The sequence below is a fragment of the Aquarana catesbeiana genome, linkage group LG07, assembly GCF_042186555.1.
Source record: "Aquarana catesbeiana isolate 2022-GZ linkage group LG07, ASM4218655v1, whole genome shotgun sequence".
NCBI classification, from domain to species: Eukaryota; Metazoa; Chordata; class Amphibia; order Anura; family Ranidae; genus Aquarana; species Aquarana catesbeiana.
Genome location: NC_133330.1, coordinates 107,545,441 through 107,570,221, shown reverse-complemented (window position 1 = coordinate 107,570,221; position 24,781 = coordinate 107,545,441). Strand labels below are relative to the sequence as shown.

The following is a 24,781-nucleotide window of genomic DNA, read 5'->3' as shown; positions in this document are numbered from 1 at the left end:
CCAGAGGTTGTCTTTGGGAAATAGACGTAAGAGTGCTGCCAGAATTGCTGCAGAGGTTGAGGGGGTGGGGGGTCAGCCTGCCAGTGCTCAGACCATACACCGCACACTGCATCAAATTGGTCTGCATGGCTGTTGTCCCAGAAGGAAGCCTCTTCTAAAGATGATGCACAAGAAAGCCTGCAAACAGTTTGCTGAAGAAAAGCAGACTAAGGACATGGATCAGTGGAACCATGAGACCAAGAGAAACGTATTTGGTACAGATGGTGTCACGTGTGTGTGGGGGCAACCAGGTGAGGAGTACAAAGACAAGTGTGTCTTGCCTACAGTTAAGCATGGTGGTGGGAGTGTCATGGTCTGGGGCTGCATGAGTGCTGCCGGCACTGGAGAGCAACAGTTCATAGATGGAACCACGAATGCCAACATGTACTGTAACATACTGAAGCAGAGCATGATCCTCTCCCTTCGGAGACTGGGCTGCAGGGCAGTATTCCAACATAATGACCACAAACACACCTCCAAGACGATCACTGCCTTGCTAAAGAAGCTGAGGGTAAAGGTGATGGACTGGCCAAGCATGTCTCCAGACCAGGGCCGTCTTTAGCGCAGGGCAAACGGGGCACTTGCCCTGGGCCCAATCTTTGTTGGGGGGCCCGCGCTAGCCGTGAATTGGGGCCCCGATGACAGCTTTGCAGAGTGCACAGAGGACATGGGAGGATGTATTCCTCGCTAGCCAGCTGAGAGGGGGCGGGGCCGGGAGCTCCACTGACGCTCTGACCCCACCCACGTGCAGCCTGTGTACTCGGAAAAGAGCTTCTGTAGTGAGAGCCAGTGATCGGAGTGGGAGTGTCAGTGGAGCTTCTGGCCCCGCCCCCTCTATACTGGCTGGTAAATACAGAGGTCTGGGGGCGGGGCCAGGAGCTCCAATGACACTCCCACTCTGATCACTGGCTCTCACTACAGGCGCTCTATACCCAGTACACAGGCTGCACGTGGGCGGGGTCAGAGCGTCAGTGGAGGTCCCGGCCCCGCCCCTCTCAGCTGGCTAGCGTGGAATACATCCTCCCATGTCCTCTGTGCGCTCTGCAAGGCTGTCATCGGGGCGACAATTCACGGGTGATGTGGGCCCCCCCCAACAAAGCATCAGTGGAGCTCCCAGCTGCTTTAGTGAGAGTAGAGAGTGGAAGCCCCGCCAACAGTCCTGAATGTATGTAGTGAGTTTGGCTGGCCAGGTATGTCCTTACAACCATAAAATGCCTGACTGTTTAAACCCTGAGCTGTGTTATTTAACTGTAAAGTTGTGCATTGCTGAAAGTTCTCTGACCATCCCCTGTATAATTTCTGCAGTCTCTGATTGTCTCCTGCAGTATGTCCGCAGCCTCTGAGTGTCTCCTGCAGTATGTCCGCAGTCTCTGATTGTCTCCTGCAATATGTCCGCAGTCTCTGATTGTCTCCTGCAATATGTCCGCAGTCTCTGATTGTCTCCTGCAATATGTCTGCAGTCTCTGATTGTCTCCTGCAGTATGTCCGCAGTCTCTGTCTCCTGCAATATGTCCGCAGTCTCTGATTGTCTCCTGCAATATGTCCGCAGTCTCTGATTGTCTCCTGCAGTATGTCCGCAGTCTCTGATTGTCTCCTGCAATATGTCCGCAGTCTCCGATTGTCTCCTGCAATATGTCTGCAGTCTCTGATTGTCTCCTGCAATATGTCTGCAGTCTCTGATTGTCTCCTGCAATATGTCTGCAGTCTCTGATTGTCTCCTGCAATATGTCCGCAGCTTCTGAGTGTCTCCTGCAGTATGTCCGCAGTCTCTGATTGTTTCCCGCAGTATGTCCGCAGTCTCTGGTAATCTCCTGCAGTATGTCCGCAGTCTCTGAGTGTCTCCTGAAGTATTTCCGCAGTCTCTGATTGTCTCCTGCAGTGGGGGAGTGGCTTACAGAGAGCGGGATGCTGACAGAGGGGGGCGATAGGGCAGATGAAAAAGATACCTCAGTGAGGACTCCAGGAGACACAGCAGAGCACACGCCAGGCAATCCCTCCACATGTGAGCAATCACAGACTCTCGTATCCGCTGCCCGCACGTGACCTATTCAGCCATTCACAGGCTGAATAGGTACGCCCGCTGCCCACCGCTGAGCTCGGTTCAGATGCGGAGCGCACAGGCAGTAATAAATGTGTAACAGTGATGGCACGGGAATCGGGATGCTGAACTGCTGCTATATGTGCCCGGATTTCAGGCGGCTTCAAAACCGGGCACATGTGTCCAAAACCGGACAGGTGGCAATCCTAGCGGCGCCGCCCCTGCACCACTGCCGCCCCGAGGCCTAGCCTCGGTGGCCTTGTGGGAAATCCAGCCCTGAATGCCTCCCCTTATCCTGAGGGAAAATTTATTTTCGAAGCATCCTGTCGAGATTTATTGTTCTTTCCTTTAGAAAAAAATGTGAACAAGAAATGTTGGCGTAACAAACATTTTAACCAAAGATCTAGATCCAAAGATCTAATCCACTCCCCAGTGTGTGGCATATCGATCGAATGGCTAGTCAGTTATAGATTGATTATTCTTATCGGAATTGAGATCAATCATAAAAATGTATAATTTATCTCAGTGTGTTTATAGCCACCTGCCATACAGACCTGCCATACACACACAGCCTGCTGCCATACACACAGGCAGAATGTCGGACAGTTTTTATTGAACTGGCCGATGTCGTCAGGCATTCGGCCAGTGTATACTAGGCTAAAGGCACAGCTATTAACAGTCTATATTTATAGAGCTACACAGTTCTCTCATTAGAAACTACATAAATTAAATTATAAAATGAAAGACCATCTCTAAAGACAATACATCATTACATCCAATCTTTCTGTCATTGAATATAAATGTATACTATATATATAAGAAGGCCAGTATGGTGGACTGAATATATGGGAGTAGCCCGATGGGTATTTAAGCTAACCACTCGCCCTTGCTCTGTGTCAGTTCCAGTGCGCGATTACGTCACCAGGCCGACTCTTCAGCTCACTGCGTGTTTGTTAGTCTGTTGTTCCGAATACAGTACGTTGCAGTTGCTTATTTGTGGTTTGTCGATCAAGTCTTGCTCGCTGTCACAGGTAGGATTCGTAACCCCCTTTTTGTATCATGTTCAACCAGCTTACTTCTCGTTATGTTCCCCGTTCCGTTGTTCAGTTCTGCGGAGGAGCTTATGAATCGTTCGTAGACTTCCAGTATGCAGTAATTACAGGCCTGTTTGCTGTTTCTTCTCCGATTAACATCAGATGCATGGCACACTTACCACAGTCCGATTTGTACCTAGTCGCATCTGCAGCACAACAGTTCACATTGGATACGTCCCGCACTGGTTCATACTGCTCACCCCCATACCCTACTAACGATTCGTTGCCTTACTCACCAGTTCATATCACTTCTTGCCATACGCATCAATCCAATTCGAGCCTAGTCGCCTTAGCAGCAAAGCACTTCGCATCACTCGCATCCCACGCACCAATTCGTAGCGGTTCGTACCATACCCTACGATTCGTTATTCATATCACTGATCTGACCGATTTGGATCGCGTCAGTAGCTACATGCATCACACGCCAAACCGAACCTAGTCGCACCGGCGGCACAACGGTTCGCTTCACTAGTATTCCGCACACCAATTCGTAACACTCCCTATCATAAATCTATGATTCGCTACGTATGCCATTTTCACAGTTCGTTCCTAAACATACTATTTCTGTTATCCTTTTCTTTTCGCCTATCAGTAGGTTACCTTTGTTGCAATCGTTGAAAGAAAACACATCTAGCAATAGCTGCAAAATACACACATCTCAGCAGTTACCCATTTGAATAAATTCCTTGCAAACGTTGCAAGCACACATAGTTACATAGTTACATAGTAGGTGAGGTTGAAAAAAGACACAAGTCCATCAAGTCCAACCTATGTGTGTGATTATGTGTCAGTATTACATTGTATATCCCTGTATGTTGCGGTCATTCAGGTGATTATCTAATAGTTTCTTGAAGCTATTAATGCTCCCCGCTGAGACCACCGCCTGTGGAAGGGAATTCCACATCCTTGCCGCTCTTACAGTAAAGAACCCTCTACGTAGTTTAAGGTTAAACCTCTTTTCTTCTAATTGTAATGAGTGGCCACGAGTCTTATTAAACTCTCTTCTGCGAAAAAGTTTTAACCCTATTGTGGGGTCACCAGTACAGTATTTGTAAATTGAAATCATATCCCCTCTCAAGCGTCTCTTCTCCAGAGAGAGTAAGTTCAGCGCTCGCAACCTTTCCTCATAACTAAGATCCTCCAGACCCTTTATTAGCTTTGTTGCCCTTCTTTGTACTCGCTCCATTTCCAGTACATCCTTCCTGAGGACTGGTGCCCAGAACTGGACAGCATACTCCAGGTGCGCCTGGACCAGAGCCTTGTAGAGTGGGAGAATTATCGTTTTATCTCTGGAGTTAATCCCCCTTTTAATGCATGCCAATATTCTGTTTGCTTTGTTAGCAGCAGCTTGGCATTGCATGCCATTGCTGAGCCTATCATCTACTAGGACCCCCAGGTCCTTTTCCATCCTAGATTCCCCCAGAGGTTCTCCCCCCAGTGTATAGATTGCATTCATATTTTTGCCACCAAATGCATTATTTTACATTTTTCTACATTGAACCTCATTAGCCATGTAGTCGCCCACCCCATTAATTTGTTCAGGTCTTTTTGCAAGGTTTCCACATCCTGCGGAGACGTTATTGCCCTGCTTAGCTTAGTATCGTCTGCAAATACAGAGATTGAACTGTTTATCCCATCCTCCAGGTCGTTTATGAACAAATTAAATAGGATTGGTCCCAGCACAGAACCCTGGGGAACCCCACTACCCACCCCTGACCATTCTGAGTACTCCCCATTTATCACCACCCTCTGAACTCACCCTTGTAGCCAGTTTTCAATCCATGTACTCACCCTATGGTCCATGCCAACAGACCTTATTTTGTACAGTAAACCTTTATGGGGAACTGTGTCAAATGCTTTTGGAAAATCCAGATACACCACGTCTACGGGCCTTCCTTTATCTAGATGGCAACTCACCTCCTCATAGAAGGTTAATAGATTGGTTTGGCAAGAACGATTCTTCATGAATCCATGCTGATTACTGCTAATGATACCGTTCTTATTACTAAAATCTTGTATATAGTCCCTTATCATCCCCTCCAAGAGTTTACATACTATTGATGTTAGGCTAACTGGTCTGTAATTCCCAGGGATGTATTTTGGGCCCTTTTTAAATATTGGTGCTACATTGGCTTTTCTCCAATCAGCTGGTACCATTCCAGTCAGTAGACTTTCTGTAAAAATTAGGAACAACGGTCTGGCAATCATTTGACTGAGTTCCCTAAGTACCCTCGGATGCAAGCCATCTGGTCCCGGTGATTTATTAATGTTAAGTTTCTCAAGTCTAATTTTGATTACATCTCAACATCTCACATCTCAACATAATTTCTTGCAAATCGCTGCAAGCACACTCAGTGGCACTCACACAGCCACACTTAATTTTAGTGGCACTTAATCGGCCACTCGTCTCCAGTGGTATTCATACAAGCCACTCATTATTTTCCATCTGTCTTTCTCCCTCAGGTCAGTCGAGTTCAGGTTCCGTCCTACACCAGGTTGGACGTTATTTCCCAGGTAAAAAAAAACCCCAATGATTGCTTCTTCACCAGGGCCAGTTGCATACAAAGGGCACAAAGGGGGAGTAAAAAAAAATGTTTTCGTTGCATTTATGTCACCCCTACTGCAGGTGTTCCCGGTCGACTGAGTTTCGATCCTAATCAGGACCCCGCTACTAGAGCGTCAGTCAGGTGCGTAGTTCACTGGTTTTTCTATCACTCTTCAGCACCCTTGCACAATACTGTTACTTCACATACATCATTGGACGTGCTCCCCAGACGTTAGTTCTGTCACATATGTCTATACATGACACTCTATTTTCAAAGGACGCCACTCAGAACAGGCCTCGCCATGGTCGACCAAAGAAGTTGAGTGCATGTGCTCAGCGTCATATCCAGAGGTTGTCTTTGGGAAATAGACGTATGAGTGCTGCCAGAATTGCTGCAGAGGTTGAGGGGGTGGGGGGTCAGCCTGCCAGTGCTCAGACCATACACCGCACACTGCATCAAATTGGTCTGCATGGCTGTTGTCCCAGAAGGAACCCTCTTCTAAAGATGATGCACAAGAAAGCCTGCAAACAGTTTGCTGAAGAAAAGCAGACTAAGGACATGGATTAGTGGAACCATGAGACCAAGAGAAACGTATTTGGTACAGATGGTGTCACGTGTGTGTGGGGGCAACCAGGTGAGGAGTACAAAGACAAGTGTGTCTTGCCTACAGTTAAGCATGGTGGTGGGAGTGTCATGGTCTGGGGCTGCATGAGTGCTGCCGGCACTGGAGAGCAACAGTTCATAGATGGAACCACGAATGCCAACATGTACTGTAACATACTGAAGCAGAGCATGATCCTCTCCCTTCGGAGACTTGGCTGCAGGGCAGTATTCCAACATAATGACCACAAACACACCTCCAAGACGATCACTGCCTTGCTAAAGAAGCTGAGGGTAAAGGTGATGGACTGGCCAAGCATGTCTCCAGACCAGGGCCGTCTTTAGCGCAGGGCAAACGGGGCACTTGCCCTGGGCCCAATCTTTGTTGGGGGGCCCGCGCTAGCCGTGAATTGGGGCCCCGATGACAGCTTTGCAGAGGGCACAGAGGACATGGGAGGATGTATTCCTCGCTAGCCAGCTGAGAGGGGGCGGGGCCAGGAGCTCCACTGACGCTCTGACCCCGCCCACGTGCAGCCTGTGTACTCGGAAAAGAGCTTCTGTAGTGAGAGCCAGTGATCGGAGTGGGAGTGTCAGTGGAGCTTCTGGCCCCGCCCCCTCTATACTGGCTGGTGAATACAGAGGTCTGGGGGCGGGGCCGGGAGCTCCAATGACACTCCCACTCCGATCACTGGCTCTCACTACAGGCACTCTATTCCCAGTACACAGGCTGCACGTGGGCGGGGTCAGAGCGTCAGTGGAGCTCCCGGCCCCGCCCCTCTCAGTTGGCTAGCGTGGAATACATCCTCCCATGTCCTCTGTGCGCTCTGCAAGGCTGTCATCGGGGCGACAATTCACGGGTGATGTGGGCCCCCCAACAAAGCATCAGTGGAGCTCCCAGCTGCTTTAGTGAGAGTAGAGAGTGGAAGCCCCGCCAACAGTCCTGAATGTATGTAGTGAGTTCGGCTGGCCAGGTATGTCCTTACAACCATAAAATGCCTGACTGTTTAAACCCTGAGCTGTGTTATTTAACTGTAAAGTTGTGCATTGCTGAAAGTTCTCTGACCATCCCCTGTATAATTTCTGCAGTCTCTGATTGTCTCCTGCAGTATGTCCGCAGCCTCTGAGTGTCTCCTGCAGTATGTCCGCAGTCTCTGATGGTCTCCTCCAGTATGTCCGCAGTCTCTGATGGTCTCCTGCAGTATGTCCGCAGTCTCTGATTGTCTCCTGCAGTATGTCCGCAGTCTCTGATTGTCTCCTGCAATATGTCTGCAGTCTCTGATTGTCTCCTGCAATATGTCTGCAGTCTCTGATTGTCTCCTGCAGTATGTCCGCAGTCTCTGTCTCCTGCAATATGTCCGCAGTCTGTGATTGTCTCCTGCAATATGTCCGCAGTCTCTGATTGTCTCCTGCAATATGTCCGCAGTCTCTGATTGTCTCCTGCAATATGTCTGCAGTCTCTGATTGTCTCCTGCAATATGTCCGCAGCTTCTGAGTGTCTCCTGCAGTATGTCTGCAGTCTCTGATTGTTTCCCGCAGTATGTCCGCAGTCTCTGGTAATCTCCTGCAGTATGTCCGCAGTCTCTGAGTGTCTCCTGCAGTATGTCCGCAGTCTCCGATTGTCTCCTGCAGTATGTCCGCAGTCTCTGATTGTCTCCTGCAGTATGTCCGCAGTCTCTGATTGTCTCCTGCAGTATGTACACAGTCTCTGATTGTCTCCTGCAGTATGTCCGCAGTCTCTGATTGTCTCCTGCAGTATGTCCGCAGCCTCTGAGTGTCTCCTGCAGTATGTCCGCAGCCTCTGAGTGTCTCCTGCAGTATGTCCGCAGTCTCTGGTAATCTCCTGCAGTACGTCCGCAGTCTCTGATTGTTTCCTGCAGTATGTCCGCAGTCTCTGATTGTTTCCTGCAGTATGTGTATTAATGTGCCCCTTTACTTGCTCAGTTATTTGGGATTGCTCCACTGCTCAGTGAGAGGTAATGATGTGCATGAACCTCTAGCAACCAATCAGCAAACAGTAGTGATCTGCTTTAATCTCTAGCAACCAATCAGTAAGTGCTAATGATGTGCTGTAACCCCTAGCAACCAATTAGTGAGCGCTAATAATGTACATTAACCTCTAGCAACCAATCGGCAAGCAGAAATTATGTGTTGTAACCTCTAGAAACCAGCCATTGAGCAGTAATGATAGTCTGTAACCTCTGGCAAACAATTGCAATCGCTGCGTGATCTGCTGCAGTAAACTGATTCTGAGTCTACCTGCTATTTTTTGTATGTCTTAGAATGGAGGGGGGCCCCAAGAAAATGTTTGCCCAGGGCCCAATCAAAATTAAAGACGGCCCTGCTCCAGACCTAAACCCTATTGAGCATCTGTACATTGTAGCAAGTGTCATTTCTTCAGTGTTTGTTCAAATATTTACAAAACGTGAGGGGTGTACTCACTTTTGTAAGATACTGTAGTTCTGCCACAACGGAACACTGTCAGCTCCTGTCTATGCCTATCATTCCTTTTCCTGTACTTCTCTTTTTCTTCCTCTCTGCGTTTTCTCTTTAGCACTCCGCTCTCTATCCTACGGCTATGTCTTTTCTTAACATGAGCACCCCCGCTTTTTGTCTTCTAGCCGGAGCCATGTCACAGGCTGGGACTCCACACCTGCCCCTCTGTCACCCTCCGTGTGCTCAGAGCATGGCAGCGTACAGTCCCTCAGGGGATGGACCATCCCAAAACTCATTTCTGAGCTGAGGCGCAGAGATATTCTCTTTCCCGCTACGGCCAGGAAGGAAGAGCTTTTCAGGCTCCCCTTCCCAACCCTACTTGCTGAAGCCGGGCCCAGCACCCAGCAGGCATCCCTTCAATCCATCTCCGGGGCCATTTCCCAGCTGCATTCTTTGGTCTCCTCCTTAACCGCAACAGTTTCGGACATCTAGACCAGAGTCACACTTTTGGCTCTCCCTGATCCAGTCTTGGTCCTGATGACAGCTTCTAAATTTGCAGGTACACCAGGCTCTACACCTATCGTCCTCACCGCTCATCCTGTCCCAGCCAGCGTCAGGAAGGATATACTAGAGGGCAAGGTCGTCAATTTGGCATCCCTGCTCATCTCAGCCCACGACTTAGCTGACAACAAATCTTACGCCTGGGGGGGACCTATCAGTAGTTGTCAAGTCGAAAGACCCAAGACCCCTGGCCTTCAGGATATTCAGAGATATCCTCTGTTCAACCAGCGCCAGCAGGAGGGAGGAGCTGGACTCATACCTTCATGCAGTGTTAGATCTTGCTTACAAATATGGTGGCTTGACTTCTACGACTACCATCGGTCGTTCTCAGCCAAAGCAACAGCAAGACTCACCCAGTTCCAGATCAGTACTGACTGGAGCGTCTCAGACATGGAACTGTTTTGTCGCCACTTTGCTGGTCTTCGTTCCCCACTCTGTGTGATTTGCCAATCTTCCGCCCACACAGCAAATTGGTGCTCTGAGACAGCCACAAGACGTCCCTTCAATTTTTCTCCCACCTCTGGCCTCAACCAGGGCCCGTCAGGCCCACCTCCACAGCAGCAGGTGGACAAGTTGGGGCAACCAGTCTTTTCAGTGGGGGGGGGGCACAGCGATATGCAACAACTTCAACGGAGGCAGGTGCTCCTTCAGCCAGTGCTGCCTACTGCACGTCTGTACTTCATGCCAGGCACACCCAAAGACCACTTGTCATCTAAAGCAGCTAAACAAATCCTGACTAAACCAGGTGGATGTCCGGTGGCTTGGCTTCTACCTCTCCACACACCCTAGCCCTTCACTGACCGTATTCCTGCTACAAGGCTTCACGGCAGGATTCCACACCGGCCTCATCACCTTACCCCTCTTCCCACACGAGTGCAAGAACCTGCAGTCAGTGGCCATCGATGCTCAGGCCATAGACACCCTTTTACAGACGGAGTTAGAAAAAAGGGTTCATCATCAGCCCCTTCTCACAGTCACCTTTCCAGATTTGGAGAGTCAGCCCTATTGGGCTTGTCAAGGGCAAGTTCACAAATAAACTCTGCTTAGTTTCAGGACTTATCTGCGCCTCATTTCTCACATATCCCTAGTCTGAACTGCCTGATACCTTCTGAGGAATTTTCGCTCACGTATGTGTCAGTCGACATGGCCATCCAGGCCATCATTAAGAAAGGCACCGGCGCCTGGCTATCCAAAGTGGATATCGCAGATGCCTTCAAACTCCTGCCTATTGAGCCATCACTCTTGCGGTAGCATGGCATCAAGTGGGGGGATTCTTACTATTTTGCCACCAAGCTGACCTTTGGCTCTAAAAGCAGCACGTGGCTGTTTGACATTTTCGCCCAGTCCCTCACTTGGATCCTATCACACCAGGCCCAGTGCCACAGAGTTATCCATTATCTCGACGATTTTCTGCTCATTGAATGGCCAGATATACCCCCGGTAGATCTGGACAAGCTAAGAGTGGTCTTCAACAATCCCAATGTACCTATAGCTGAACACAAAGTGGAAGGCCCGGCACATTCCATCACCATCTTAGGCATCGTCCTAGACATGCGGGTTATGCAGGATAGCCTGCCTTCTGACAAACTAGCCCGTGTTAGCTCGGTCCTTCACGATTTTACCCGGTCACAGGGGTGTACTAAAAGACAGCTGCAGTCCTTGATAGGAATGCTTAATTTCTCGATGAGGATCATTCCGCAGGGGCGATCGCTCATCTCACGGCTCTTGGTATTTCTCACTTGAGTACAGGACCCTGACCAAGTCCTGAGACTAGACCCAGCAGCCATAGGGGACTTAGCTATGTGGGACGAGTTTCTCACCAACTGGAATGGCATACCGATGTTTATTCCCTCAGTATCAGCCCAGTCGCCACAAGTAGTCACAGTCGCTGCAGCCTCCACAGGCTTTGCTGCTATTTTTGGTCACCACTGGTTCGCCAGTCCCTGGCCCCCAGAAATCTGCTTGATTCCTAGTTTCACTCAATCCTCATCTTTGTTCGAACTATATACCCCATCGTGGCAGCAGCCCATGTCTGGGGCTACACGTGGACAGGTCAGACAGTACTCTTCCCCACAGACAACCAGGCTACAGCTGACATTATTATTAAGGGTAGATCCAAGTCGCTCCCCGTCATGTCCTTCCTGCGCAAGCTGGTGCAATTATCTCTATATCACCAATTTACCATTTACTGTGAGCAGATCCCTGGCAAGTGCAATGCCGCAGCAGATGCACTGTCTCACTTCAATTTTTTTCTCATTCTTCCAGCAGGAATCAGGAGCCGACCCATCATCTATCCCACCTTGGTCTCAACCAACAATGGATTGAAGCCACATCTTGCCAATGCAACCCAGCTCATCAACCACTCGCTTTCTAGCAACACACTAAAGGCTTATCGCACAGCCTACTGCAGGTTCCTAGCCTCTTGTCCCAGAACCACAGCAGGCGACGTCACTCACGTCCTAGCCTTCATATCTTATTGCCATACACAGCTGACTCTCGCTCATAACACTATCAGGCTGTACCTAGCCGGTATTCAGCATTTCCTGCCCTTACAGCATCTCGGAGAGCCATCTGTGTTCACATCCCATACAGTGAAAGCCCCTCTGCGCAGAATTCAGAAGCAGCAGCCCGCTACCAATGGCAAACGAATTTCCCATCACAAGCGCTATCTTTAGGGGCATGTCCAAAATCCTTGCACGTTCCCCCTTTGGCCTCTTGCCCAGCCTGGTCATCCAGGCGGCCATCTACCTGGATTTGTACGGCTTCCTAAGACCTAGTGAGTTCACCTCTGGTAGTACCAGTAGTCAAGTACTGTACAGACACCTGCTGACTCGCTTCCCAAACCATTATGTCCTTCATCTTAAGGTCTCCAAAATGCAACTAATCGGAGTAGATATCAACTTTTTCAGGACCAGCAAAGCCTGGCGCCCAGTAACGACCCTTGACCGTCTGCTCTCTCACCTACCCAGTGAGTCAGTCTCCAGACCGTTACTGCCTTTTCCAGTCAAACCCCTGAGTGGCAGTCAGTTTATCAAACTTGTTAGGGTCCTACTGTTCAACTTAGGCCTAGACCACGGGTGGTATTCTGGACATTTCTTCTGGATCGGCGCAGCCTCAGCCACATCTCAGCTTGAAGTACCATGCAATCAAGAAGCTAGGCAGATGGAAGTCCGCCTGCTTCGCCAGATATATTCCGAACCCTCAAGTGGAGATGGCCCTAGCCTTCTCCAAGCTTGCTCAATGAGCTTAGAACCAATAAAGATATACTCTCTACCTACTTATTTTTGGCCCCTTTTCTTGGCTTACCTACCAGACAACCAAAAGCCACACCTCAGGTCTATTTAAGTTGTAAGTCCTGTTGCGTGTATATTTGTTCCACATCTGTCTCGGTCTTAGGGCCACAATCATAAATTAGAAGGCCAGTATGGTTGCCTGAATTTATGGGAGGAGCCTGATGGGTATTTAAGCTCACCACTCACCCCAATTTGACAAAATCTGGGGGTCTTGGGATAGTTCGTAATAAGGGGCGCAACTTTCGTCCATCGAGTCCTGAAATCTCTGACTCTACTTACAGAGACTCGCCACCCCCCCCCCATTCTTCCCAGGTATATAGTAAATTGATATCCTCTGGAGTTTCCTGACCATACTTATAAACCCTAAATCAGCTTTGCCTTATATGTATGACCTCTGTATATGTTTTTGCTATGCTTATAAGTTGATGTACATTCTTTATATTAAAGATGTGCAGTACACTTCTGTGTCCTGTCTTTGTGGACATTTTTTTTTGTGTTTTAAAACTTCGATTCATTCCTGTACTCAAACGTTCTGTAATCTTTTCATTGAAAAATTTAATAAAAATACAATTAAAAAAAAAAAAAGCTCACCACTCACCCTTGCTCTGTGTTCGGTTCCAGTGCGCGATACCCTCCCTCCCATTCCCCTTCTACCGCATTTCTCAGCACATTCTCCTCCACAATCATCCATTACTTATCTTGGGTATGGCCCCTTTTCTTGGCTTACCTACCAGATGACCAAAGGCCACACTTCAGGTCTATTTATGTTGTAAGTCTTGTCGCGTGTTTATGTGATCCACATCTGTCTCGGTCTTAGGATCTCACAAGAGTACACCCCTCACATTTTTGTAAATATTTTATTATATCTTTTCATGTGACATCACTGAAGAAATGACACTTTGCTACAATGTAAAGTAGTGAGTGTACAGCTTGTATAACAGTGTAAATTTGCTGTCCTCTCAAAATAACTCAACACACAGTCATTAATGTCTAAACCGCTGGCAACAAAAGTGAGTATACCCCTAAGTGAAAATGACTAAATTCCACTCAGAACAGGCCTGGTCATGGTCAACTAAAGAAGATGAGTGCACATGCTCAGCGTCATATCCAGAGGTTGTCTTTGGGAAATAGACGTATGAGTGCTGCCAGCATTGCTGCAGAGGTTGAAGGGGTGGGGGGTCAGTCTGTCAGTGCTCAGACCATACGCTGCACACTGCATCACATTGGTCTGCATGGCTGTCGTCCCAGAAGGAAGCCTCTTCTAAAGATGATGCACAAGAAAGCCCACAAACAGTTTGCTTAAGACAAGCAGACTAAGAACATGGATTACAGGAACCATGTCCTGTGGTCTGATGATACCAAGATAAACTTATTTGGTTCAGATGGTGTCAAGAGTGTGTGGTTAAATAAAGAAGAAACTCCTGCGCTGTCAGAAATACCTATGCTAAGGGGCACTGCTGCAACACCTAAAATGGCTGATCCAAACAGACAAAAGTCGTATGAATAAAGTGAGTGGTGATTGCGCTGTGATAAAAAGGGGAAGGGGGGAAGAGGAAGGGGAAGGAGCTAACTCAAATGTATAGAGAGGTGAGTGAAAAAATTAAAATTTTTTTTACAAAAGGTATAATGAGCATGAGGGCTAGTATCATACTAGCACATGAAAAATATTGTAGATACTGAAACAAAAGAAAAGAAAATTCTCAGTGCAAAAGGGCTAGTATCATACTAGCACATATGTGGTAACTCAGCAAATACTTATTAAAAGAAAAATCTCAGTGCAAAAGGGCTAGTATCATACTAGCACATATGTGGTAACTCAGCAAATACTTATTCATGACTCCAAGTAAATAAATAAATGGTGAACAATCCCACCACCTTGTAGTACAAAGTGCTCAAACAATGAGTCATCAGTTCCAGAAAGGCAAAATGAAAAAATTATACAAAATATAACAGTATAATGAAATGTAATAAAGTGCAGTCTCATGGGCACTAAATCCGAATAGACTGAGGAGACAAAATTGCCTAAAACGTATAAAAAGCTATAAATGAGTGACAAATACAGTGTGGGTACAAAAAAAAAAAAAAAGAACCAAATAAAAATATATAAATCAAGAAAAGTGCATGTGCATGAGGGCTAGTATCATACTAGCACATAAAAAATATAAAAAATATATTGTAAATACTGAAACAAAAAAAAAACAAAAAAGAAATCTCAGTGCAAAAGGGCTAGTATCATACTAGCACATATGTGGTAACTCAGCAAATTCTTATTAGTGACTCCAAGTAAATAAATAAATGGTGAACAGTCCCACCACCTTGTAGTACAAAGTGCTCAAACAATGAGTCATCAGTTCCAAAAAAGGCAAGTCCACAAGCCAAAGGAAAGGGAAAAAAGTCTTCAGTGGGGACACCTCTGTGCTCGCAAGCAGCTCACCTTACTGCTGCAAGACAACAGCTTGTAATCCAATAACAAATCACCAGCAGGCAAGGGTCCCATCCAGTAGTTCAGGCGATTTGGATGGTGGGTGTGCAGGATGGTATATAAAAAACATAAGCAGACAGTATATAGTATAACTCCGTGGCGGCCAGAGTGGAAAAAGGGGACAGGACACAGAAGGGGATGCACTAACTTTTGTAAAATGAGTGTGGGCGTCAATCCAATGAACACCGAGTTTGTATACCTCAAAAGGGTGTCTTCAAACCGTCCCCATTTCCTCAATGCTCGTCACAATGGGATGAATATATGTGGAGTGTTGGAAGAGAGTGCACATAGCGTGATCCCGTATATAAATCAGTTTATTAGGTTAAAAACAACATGGTACACTTACATTTAGCAGAAGGTTATAGTAAAAAACATCCACGAGCACCAAGCTCGTATCCTATCGTCAGTCTGTGACAGTTCACGTGCTCCAATCCTGATGCGTATCGTCACGTCACGTGACTTCATTATACTGTTATATTTTGTATAATTTTTTCATTTTGCCTTTCTGGAACTGATGACTCATTGTTTGACCACTTTGTACTACAAGGTGGTGGGATTGTTCACCATTTATTTATTTACTTGGAGTCACCAATAAGTATTTGCTGAGTTACCACACATGTGCTAGTATGATACTAGCCCTTTTGCACTGAGATTTTTCTTTTAATAAGTATTTGCTGAGTTACCACATATGTGCTAGTATGATACTAGCCCTTTTGCACTGAGAATTTTCTTTTAATAAGTATTTGCTGAGTTACCACATATGTGCTAGTATGATACTAGCCCTTTTGCACTGAGAATTTTCTTTTCTTTTGTTTCAGTATCTACAATATTTTTCATGTGCTAGTATGATACTAGCCCTCATGCTCATTATACCTTTTGTAAAAAAAAAAAAATTCATTTTTTCACTCACCTCTCTATACATTTGAGTTAGCCCCTTCCCCTTCCTCTTCCCCCCTTCCCCTTGTTATCACAGCGCAATCACCACTCACTTTATTCAAGAGTGTGTGGTGGTAACCAAGTGAGTAGTACAAAGACAAGTGTGTCTTGCCTACAGTTAAGCATGGTGTTGGGAGTGTCATGGTCTGAGGCTGCACGAGTGCTGCCTGCACTGGGGAGCTACAGTTCATTGAGGGAACCATGAATGCCAACATGTACTGTGACATACTGAAGCAGAGCATGATCCCCTCCCTTCGGAGACTGGGCAGCAGGGCAGTATTCCAACATGATAACGATCCCAAACACACCTCCAAGACGACCACTGCCTTGCTAAAGAAGCTGAGGGTAAAGGTGATGGACTGGCCAAGCATGTCTCCAGACCTAAACCCTATTGGGCATCTTTGGGGCATCCTCAAATGGAAGGTGGAGGAGCGCAAGGGCTCTAACATCCACCAGCTCCATGATGTTGTCATGGAGGAGTAGAAGAGGACTCCAGTGGCAACCTATGAAGCTCTGGTGAACTCCATGCCCAAGAGGGTTAAGGCAGTGCTGGAAAATAATGGTGGCCACACAAGATATTGACACTTTGGGCCCAATTTGGACATTTTCACTTAGGGGTGTACTCACTTTTGCTGCCAGCGGTTTAAACATTATTGGCTGTGTGTTGAGTTATTTTGAGTGGACAGCAAATTTACACTGTTATACAAGCTGTATACGCACTACTTTACATTGTAGCAAAGTGTAATTTCTTCAGTGTTGTCACATGAAAAGATATAATAAAATATTTACAAAAATGTGAGGGGTGTACTCACTTTTGTGAGATACTGTGTTATATATATATATATATATATATATATATATAGATATATATATATATATATATCTATATATATATATATATATATAGAGAGAGAGAGAGAGAGAGAGAGAGAGAGAGAGAGAGAGAGAGAGAGAGAGAGAGAGAGAGAGAGAGAGAGAGAGAGAGAGAGAGAGAGAGAGAGAGAGAGAGAGAGAGAGAGAGATATCTATATATATATAGATATATCTATATATACACATACATACACACACACAGTGCATCCGGAAAATATTCACAGCACTTTACTTTTTCCACATTTTATGTTACAGCCTTATTCCAAAATGGATTAAATTTATTATTTTCCTCAAAATTCTACAAACAATACCCCATGATGACAACACGAAAAAACCTTGTTTTGAATCTTTGCAGATTTATTAAAAATAAAAAACAAAAAAAAGCACAAGTACATACGTAGTAGCTTTTGCTCAATACTTTGTTGAAGCACCTTTAGCACCAATTACAGCCTCAAGTCTTTTTAAGTATGATGCTACAAGCTTGGCACACCTATTTTTGGGCAAATTCTCCAATTCTTCTTTATAAGACCTCTCAGGCTCCAGCAGGTTGAATGGGGAGCGTCAATGCACAGCCATTTTCAGATCTCTCCAGAGATGTTCAATTGGGTTCAAGTCTGGGCTCTGGCTGGGCCACTCAAGGACATTCACTGGATTGTCTAGTAGCCACTTTGTTACATTGGCTGTGTGCTTAGGGTCGTTGTCCCGTTGGAAAAAGAACTTTCATCCCAGTTTGAGGTCCAGAGCGCTCTGGAGCAGGTTTTCATTAAGGATTATATTGCTGCATTCATCTTTCCCTCGATCCCGACTAGTCTCCCAGTTTCAGCCACTGAAACATCCCCACAGCATGATGCTGCCACCACCATGCTTCACTGTAGGGATGGTATTGGCCAGGTTATGAGTGGTGCCTGGTTTCCTCCAGATATGACGCTTGCCATTCAGGCCAAAGAGTTCAATCATCTTTTCATCAGACCAGAGAATTTTGTTTCTCATGGTCTGAGAGTCTTTCAGGTGCCTTTTGGTGAACTTCAGGTGGGCTGTCATGTGCCTTTTACTGAGGAGTGGCTTCCGTCTGGCCACTCTACCATACAGGCCTGATTGGTGGAGTGCTGCAGAAATGGTTGTTCTTTTGGAAGGTTCTCCTCTCTCCACAGAGAAACGCTGGAGCTCTCTCAGAGTGACCATTGGGTTCTTGGTCACCTCCCTGACTAAGGCTCTTCTCCCCCGATTGCTCAGTTTGGTCGGGCGGCCCACTCTAGGAAGAGTCCTGGTGGTTCCAAACATCTTCCATTTACGGATGATGGAGGCCACTGTGCTCATTGGGACCTTCAATGCTGCAGAAATCTTTATGTACCCTTCCCCAGATCTGTGCCTCAAAACAATCCTGTCTCAGAGGTCTACAGACAATTCCTTAGACAGCATGGCTTGGTTTGTGCTCTGACATGCACTGGTAACTGTGGGACCTTATATAGACAGGTGTGTGCCTTTCCAAATCATGTCCAATCAATTGAATTTACCACAGGTGGACTCCAATCAACTTGTAGGAACTTCTCAAGGATGATCATTGGAAACAAGATGCACCTGAGCTTAATTTTAAGTGTCATGGCAAAGGCTGTGAATACTTCTGTACATGTGATTTTTTTAGTTTTTTATTTTTAATAAATGTGTAAAGATTTCAAACAAACTTCTTTCACATTGTCATTATGGGGTATTGTTTGTAGAATCTTGAGGAAAATAATGAACTTAATCCATTTTGGAATAAGGCTGTAGCACAACAAAATGTGGAAAAAGTGAAGCGCTGTGTGTGTGTGTGTGTGTGTGTGTGTATGTGTGCATATATATATATATATATATATATATATATATATATATATATATATATATATATATATGTGTATATATAATATCTTAGTGAACATATCTAACCTAAACAAACTGTATAATGTGCTTTCACAGTAAAGATAAAGTTTAGTAGAGTTTCTGCTCACCATTCGATGCCGTCCTTTGTAAATCTCTTCTGCCCATGTCAACTGGAGCTCTGGCTTCATTCTGTTCTGATCGGTTCACCATAGAAAGGACATCCACCACAGATCTAGGTGTCTAAGAGGCATATACCAAGGAATTCAATAACATATCTCTGTTGGCATCTACAATTTCTTCTTCGTTATAAAACTATACTTCACCTGTGCTTTCAGAATGTTTAAGGTATACCAGGTTATGTGCATGATAGGTAAAAAGGCAAATCTGCTGAGAATAACGCAGAACATTTACACATGGGTGCAGTTTATATGAGGGCCTGTCTATAAACTTTTATTTTCCTAATGTGTAAAAAAAATTTTAAAAAAAGGTCTATAACCTTGATTGCACTCTGTATATAAAATATCAATACACCCACATGTATTCCCAGATGCACACATATTACCATAGCTCCAAACTGTCCCTCATTCGAAGGGACTGTCTCTCTTTTGAAACCAAATCCATTTGTCCCCTGCGCAGCATAAGTTGTCCCTCTTTTATTCTGATGTGCAGAGCTCTATACAAAATTTACTATTCTACTTCCAAAAGTGTTTTGCTGCACTAAACTTTTTATCCAGCCTCTATATTACTGCATTTGTTATTTTCAAGAGCCAATATAAAGAAAAAATAGAGGTAAAAAAAGAACTTGTGTGGTTTAACCAATCATTTACTGCATATTATATTTTTGTGGTCTTTGTAACCAGGGCCATGGCAGGGACTTGTCCTTCTTGCACATACTGTGGGTTAAAAGGTGTTCCTCTTTATCCTTTCAGAAAGTAGAGGGGTATGCGTATCACTTCTGTAACCTGCCTCTTATAATCATTAAGAGAAAAACTGCAGAAAAAATGTCTATTACAGTCACACACTCATATTTGAACAGTACATGCAAAGTCTGATACATGACCTTCGCACTGAAGAGTATGCCCCTGGTGACGCGACAGTACAGAAGAGAATGCCCCCAGTGATGTCATGGCTTCCAGCAGAGCCAGAAGCCTTGGCGTCACTGCGCATGTGCGCCTGCTGGGAATTCTGGGTTGGATGCCATTTTACAAGATATATTTATGAAAGTGTTTTTAACCATTTTTTAATAAAGATATTCGTTGGATTTACACTATGTGGAGCCTTTTTTATTTACATACCATTTATTAACATTACTGCAGTGATGGAGAGTGGATGTTGATACCATTTGAGGAGCATGTATAGTGGCCCACTATACCCTTCCATATGCACATTTTGACTTAGAGAGTCACATTATGTTCAGTAAGCCTCAGTGTTTGTTGGTGGAGGACATGTGGTGATTTGTTCCACATATGATTATGAAGAGAATTCAGAGCAATTACCACTTTATTATAACACATTTTGTGTTTAAATGGTGGACTATTCACTACTTTGTGGGACCTTTTGTTGCATTTACCATTCATGTTATCACTATTTAGAGTGCTGCACTTGTGTATGAACATTGTAGTATACAGGCAGTCCCTGGGTTTATAAACAAGAGTAAGTATGAGTCATACTGTATGTAACTCGGGGACTACCTGTATAGTGTATCCTGTATTTAGGTGCTGGCTGCTCTTTTCACCTTTTTTTCAGATTTTTTTGTTCACAGCGCAGTGGATATATACACACTTGTTTTACGTGCACTGAAGAGTACTGTTGTTATGGAATAATGGATAGGCAGAATGGTCTGCTCTCTGTGTGTTTCTAGATTATATAATTTTCATAAACTTGATATAATCTTTTTAACAACGTTTAGATGAGCTTGCTTATAAAGTGATTGCAGAAAAGAAAACTACTCACAGTCACTGGTTGTCTTCTATGCTTGGTAGGTCAACTGGTTATATGGCTGCACAGGCAGTATGTATAGAAGTGAAATATCTCAGTTGCTAGACAGATACTATCTATTAAAATGTTACTTGATTTTTAAAACAGCAACAGATGTTCCTTTTATTCCCATGCACTATTTGTAGTAGTAGACTTCTGAAATTGAACAATCCTTTTTTGACTACCAACTGTAAGAAGATTATAATTGCAAGCTTTTGAGATAGCACAGTCATAGTGCCTAATAAAGAGGCCTGTGCTGTCTGGAAAGATTTTGGTTGTAACCTACTCAGCCAATAAAATGCATCATTCAACTTTAAATTTTAGTTTCAGCACTGTCTTTTATGATAATCTGTATCTAGATGCTTTATCACATTGGCTATAGATCTTACAGATATCGCTAGCTTCTAGCTAGCGTAAACAGTGATGTTCTTTAAGATGTCTGTTGAGCAGAGCAGGGAATGAAGCCATTAGAGGTGGAGTGGTAGTGGGATGCTGGAACACTCTCTGTGTTCCTACACCCAGCACTGATTTGCAGTTTGAAGACAGTACTGTCATTTGAAGTGATCTCCACCTGACAGCAGAAGTATTGTTCTGGCCTGACGTCATCAGAGAGAGTGTAGTGCTGGAGCATGGTTGTTATTGTGGTAACTGTCATTGACTCTGGGGATTTATAGAAAAGAATTTAATCCGGATGGCCGCACTCCAACAAAGATTTCTTTATTGGGTAAAAACCATACAGCAAAAGATGAAATCAACAGCTGACATGTTTCACACCGTAACTACTGGTGCTTACTCATAGATAGCTATGAGTAAGCACCAGTAGTTACAGTGTGAAACATGTCAGCTGTTGATTTCATCTTTTGCTGTATGGTTTTTCAACCAATAAAGCATTGTTGGAGTGCGGCCATCTGAACTGAATTCTTTTCTATATGCTACTTTGCATACTGAGCCAGCACCATTATTTGAGAAGATTTTTTGTGACCCAGACACCTCGAGCGGGTTCTTTTCCCTAATTCTGGGGATTATTATTGTGGTACTGTCACCAATGCTGGGGGTTATTACAGAATTACTGTAACCGACACCAACAATAGGGCTTATTTTACTCCCACTTTCTCTTCAGTGTGTGTGTACAAAACAAAAATATACTAGGACTAGCATTTTTAAGCATTGAGGTGTGCTAGAGCCCATTCATTTTGAAAATTAGTTGCTATTGTTTGGCCCTCAGGGAGTGTTAGGGGCTCGTCTTGGGGTCTTCTGTAACTGTCAAGTTGACCACCACTGCTCTATGGTATTTCACCTTTACAAGCAGTAGACAGTAGACACTCCCAGGAGGGAGGGAACTGTGCATTGATGACAGTTGTCAACTGCCAATGCACCACCTGGCTCGACAAACTTTGAATTATTTAAAGGAGCTGGGTGGAGAATTGTAAGCCAAACAATGCCTGCATCCAGTCAGATGCAATCACTGTTCTGGTGGGAGAGATTTTTCCAATCCACACTGTTTACGTGGATGGGGAACTGACTGAATTTTCATTTAGTCCACAAGGATAAACAAGAAAAATCTAAATTTACATGCCTATTTAAGTGGTCACCTATTTAAATACACAATAACCTTTTTGAAAATGTTACTCAGCTATAACTCTCGCTTTTATGAGCAAATAGATTCTGGAGCTCCCAGTAATTATGGGTGGACTCTCCATGACAAATCTCTAAATCAATTTTTTTGATACCCCCAAATGCATACCATGTGAGAGTAGAATAATGACATTTTCTTACCATGTTCATGGAATCCCTTTGGCTTGGGGCTGAACGAGCAGATGTATAGTTCTGAGCCTGAGCCACTGGGCCTGTCTGTGCTCTGCTGGCATCAATCTGCTCCTTCCATGTGGGTACTCGTACATTTAGCAATCCCTGTGCCTGCATGTGCAAAATAAAATATAGGCTAATGAAGATCAAAGTGGTTCTAAAGGTAGAAGGATTTTTTACCTTATTGCATTCTCTGTATTATGGTAAAAATCCTTCTGTGCTTAATGTCCCTGTCAGCCCTACCATATGCTTACCTGAGCCCAATATTGATCCAGCGCTGTGCCTTAGAGCAGTGGCTCTCTCCTTCCTCACAGCAGCGGGAGCCATTGGGTCCTGCTGCTGTCAATCAAATCCTGTGATGAGGAAGCAAGGGGTGGGGCCAAGCCACGCTGTCTGTGTCTATGGAAGAAGTCAGTGTGGCTCGAGATTGAGCCTGCAGTTCCACAAAAGGAAGCAGCTTCCTATGGTGGCACACCAAGAAGAGGAGAAGCCAAGAGCGCTGGCAGGGCACCCGCAAAGGATCAGTGCTGCTCTGGACGAAAACATTGTACAGAGCAGGTAAGTATAACACGTGTATTACCGTATTTATATGCCAATATTTTATTTTACCAAGGGGGTCCGCCCGGGAGCCACACATTGGGGGGGGGGGGTGTCAGGCCAGCCGCCCACCTCTCCTGGCCCTGGGACAGCGCTACCTGCATAGTCTAGAGTTAAGAAAAAAATCCACTTACCAGCCCCTTCTCCTACACTGCTTCTCCTGTTTCACTGTCATTGTAAAACAAAGTTTCTAAATACCTCAATAGCTCAGTTTTTTTCTGGCTGCTCTCCTCCTCCCGCTCCTTCTCCTCCTTCAAGTGTAGGTTTAGATTGGAGAAGGAGAGCGGTCACCATCCATGAAATGTCAGAGGAGAGCAGTCACATGACCGGGTCAGTGAAAGAACGGCGCAAATTGAGGTATTTAGAAGCTTCATTTTACAATAACAATGACACAGGAGAAGCGGTGTACAAGGGGCTGGTAGTGATTTTTTTCTTAACTGTAGAGTATGCTGGCAGTGCTGTCCCAGGAAACTGAGGGTCTCCTGGGAGTGCAGGGGGGCTGTGTATTGAGCACAGGTGGGGGGCTGTGTAATGTGCAGAGGGAGGGGGGCTGGAAAAATGTTTTCCTTTAAACTTCCCTCTTAAAATTGGGGTGCGTATTATACGCCGATAAAAACAGTACTTAAAAATGTTTTTTTTAAAAATGACCCTTTACAATCACTTCAAGGTATTAGCTGGCTCCCTGTTTGTTGCATAGATAGACAATACATTAGATTATTATAAATGTTATTTCTCACAATTGTAAATAAAAGAACATTTTCAACTTATCATGCGAGCAGCTGTGACTATATAAAAGTATATTAGCTACTGTATGTAAAACAGCGCACAGTGCAATTCATAAAACATACTGTTCAAAGTGCTAATAAATCAATGAATGAATAAAACTTTGGTGCAAAGTGCAACATGTGATAAACGAGTTCAATAAAGTGCAATTACTTCGTCCCAAAGTCCTAGACTAATGTGACCAGTTAACTAAGCTGGCCATACACTGATCAATGGACAAATTCTGATCAGTGTGTGGCCATCCCTTGCCTGACGAAAGTCGATCTATTGATCAACTTCTATTGAAGAGACATGCTAGAAAACTTGATCAGCAATGGCTGCAGCCACTGATCAGTGTATTCAGAAAGCGGTGGGAGTGGAGCTGCTTAGCAGCACAGTAAGAACGTTATTGTGGGGCGAGCGGGACCAGCACTACGTAAAGAGACCTGTTGGTAAGCTTCCATTTTGGGACAGCGACAATTTCCCTTATTCTGGGCCTCTCTGGACTTAGCTGTGACTTGAGTAAGAGATGCTGAAGAAACATTAGCATTCCTTTTCTCTTCAGGGGCAAACAAATGAGTTTCAGGTCTGCAGTCATAGGATAGAAGAATAGTGCACAGCATTTTCTTATGCAAAACATTGTGAGCACATCAGCACCCCCTCTCCTTCAACACACTATAATTTGGAGCACGCATTGTATGTATTTGAGACAATGTCAATCTTTCAGTAAAAAAAACATAAAATAAAGTGTTTCATTGATGTGTACAGTGAATAATATTTGAATGTACTGTGTGGGCTTATTGCTGTATGGCTACAGGCAGTCTGAAATAATAGGAAAGTTGCCTTTCAATATGCCCAATTGGTCATCTGGTCTTTTGGAGATGGTA

At 45.0% G+C, this 24,781-nt stretch overlaps 1 protein-coding gene across 1 annotated transcript in view; it reads right to left on the bottom strand.

The window, feature by feature from the left end:
- BAIAP2L2 (BAR/IMD domain containing adaptor protein 2 like 2) overlaps positions 1-24,781 on the bottom strand; it is a 181,466-nt gene that overhangs the window by 31,372 nt on the left and 125,313 nt on the right. Inside the window, exons 8-9 of the mRNA XM_073592602.1 lie at positions 22,506-22,646; positions 18,881-18,992 (exon numbers count right to left, since the gene is read on the bottom strand). Coding sequence (XP_073448703.1) covers positions 18,881-18,992; positions 22,506-22,646 — 253 coding nt within the window. The remainder of the gene's footprint in view (positions 1-18,880; positions 18,993-22,505; positions 22,647-24,781) is intronic.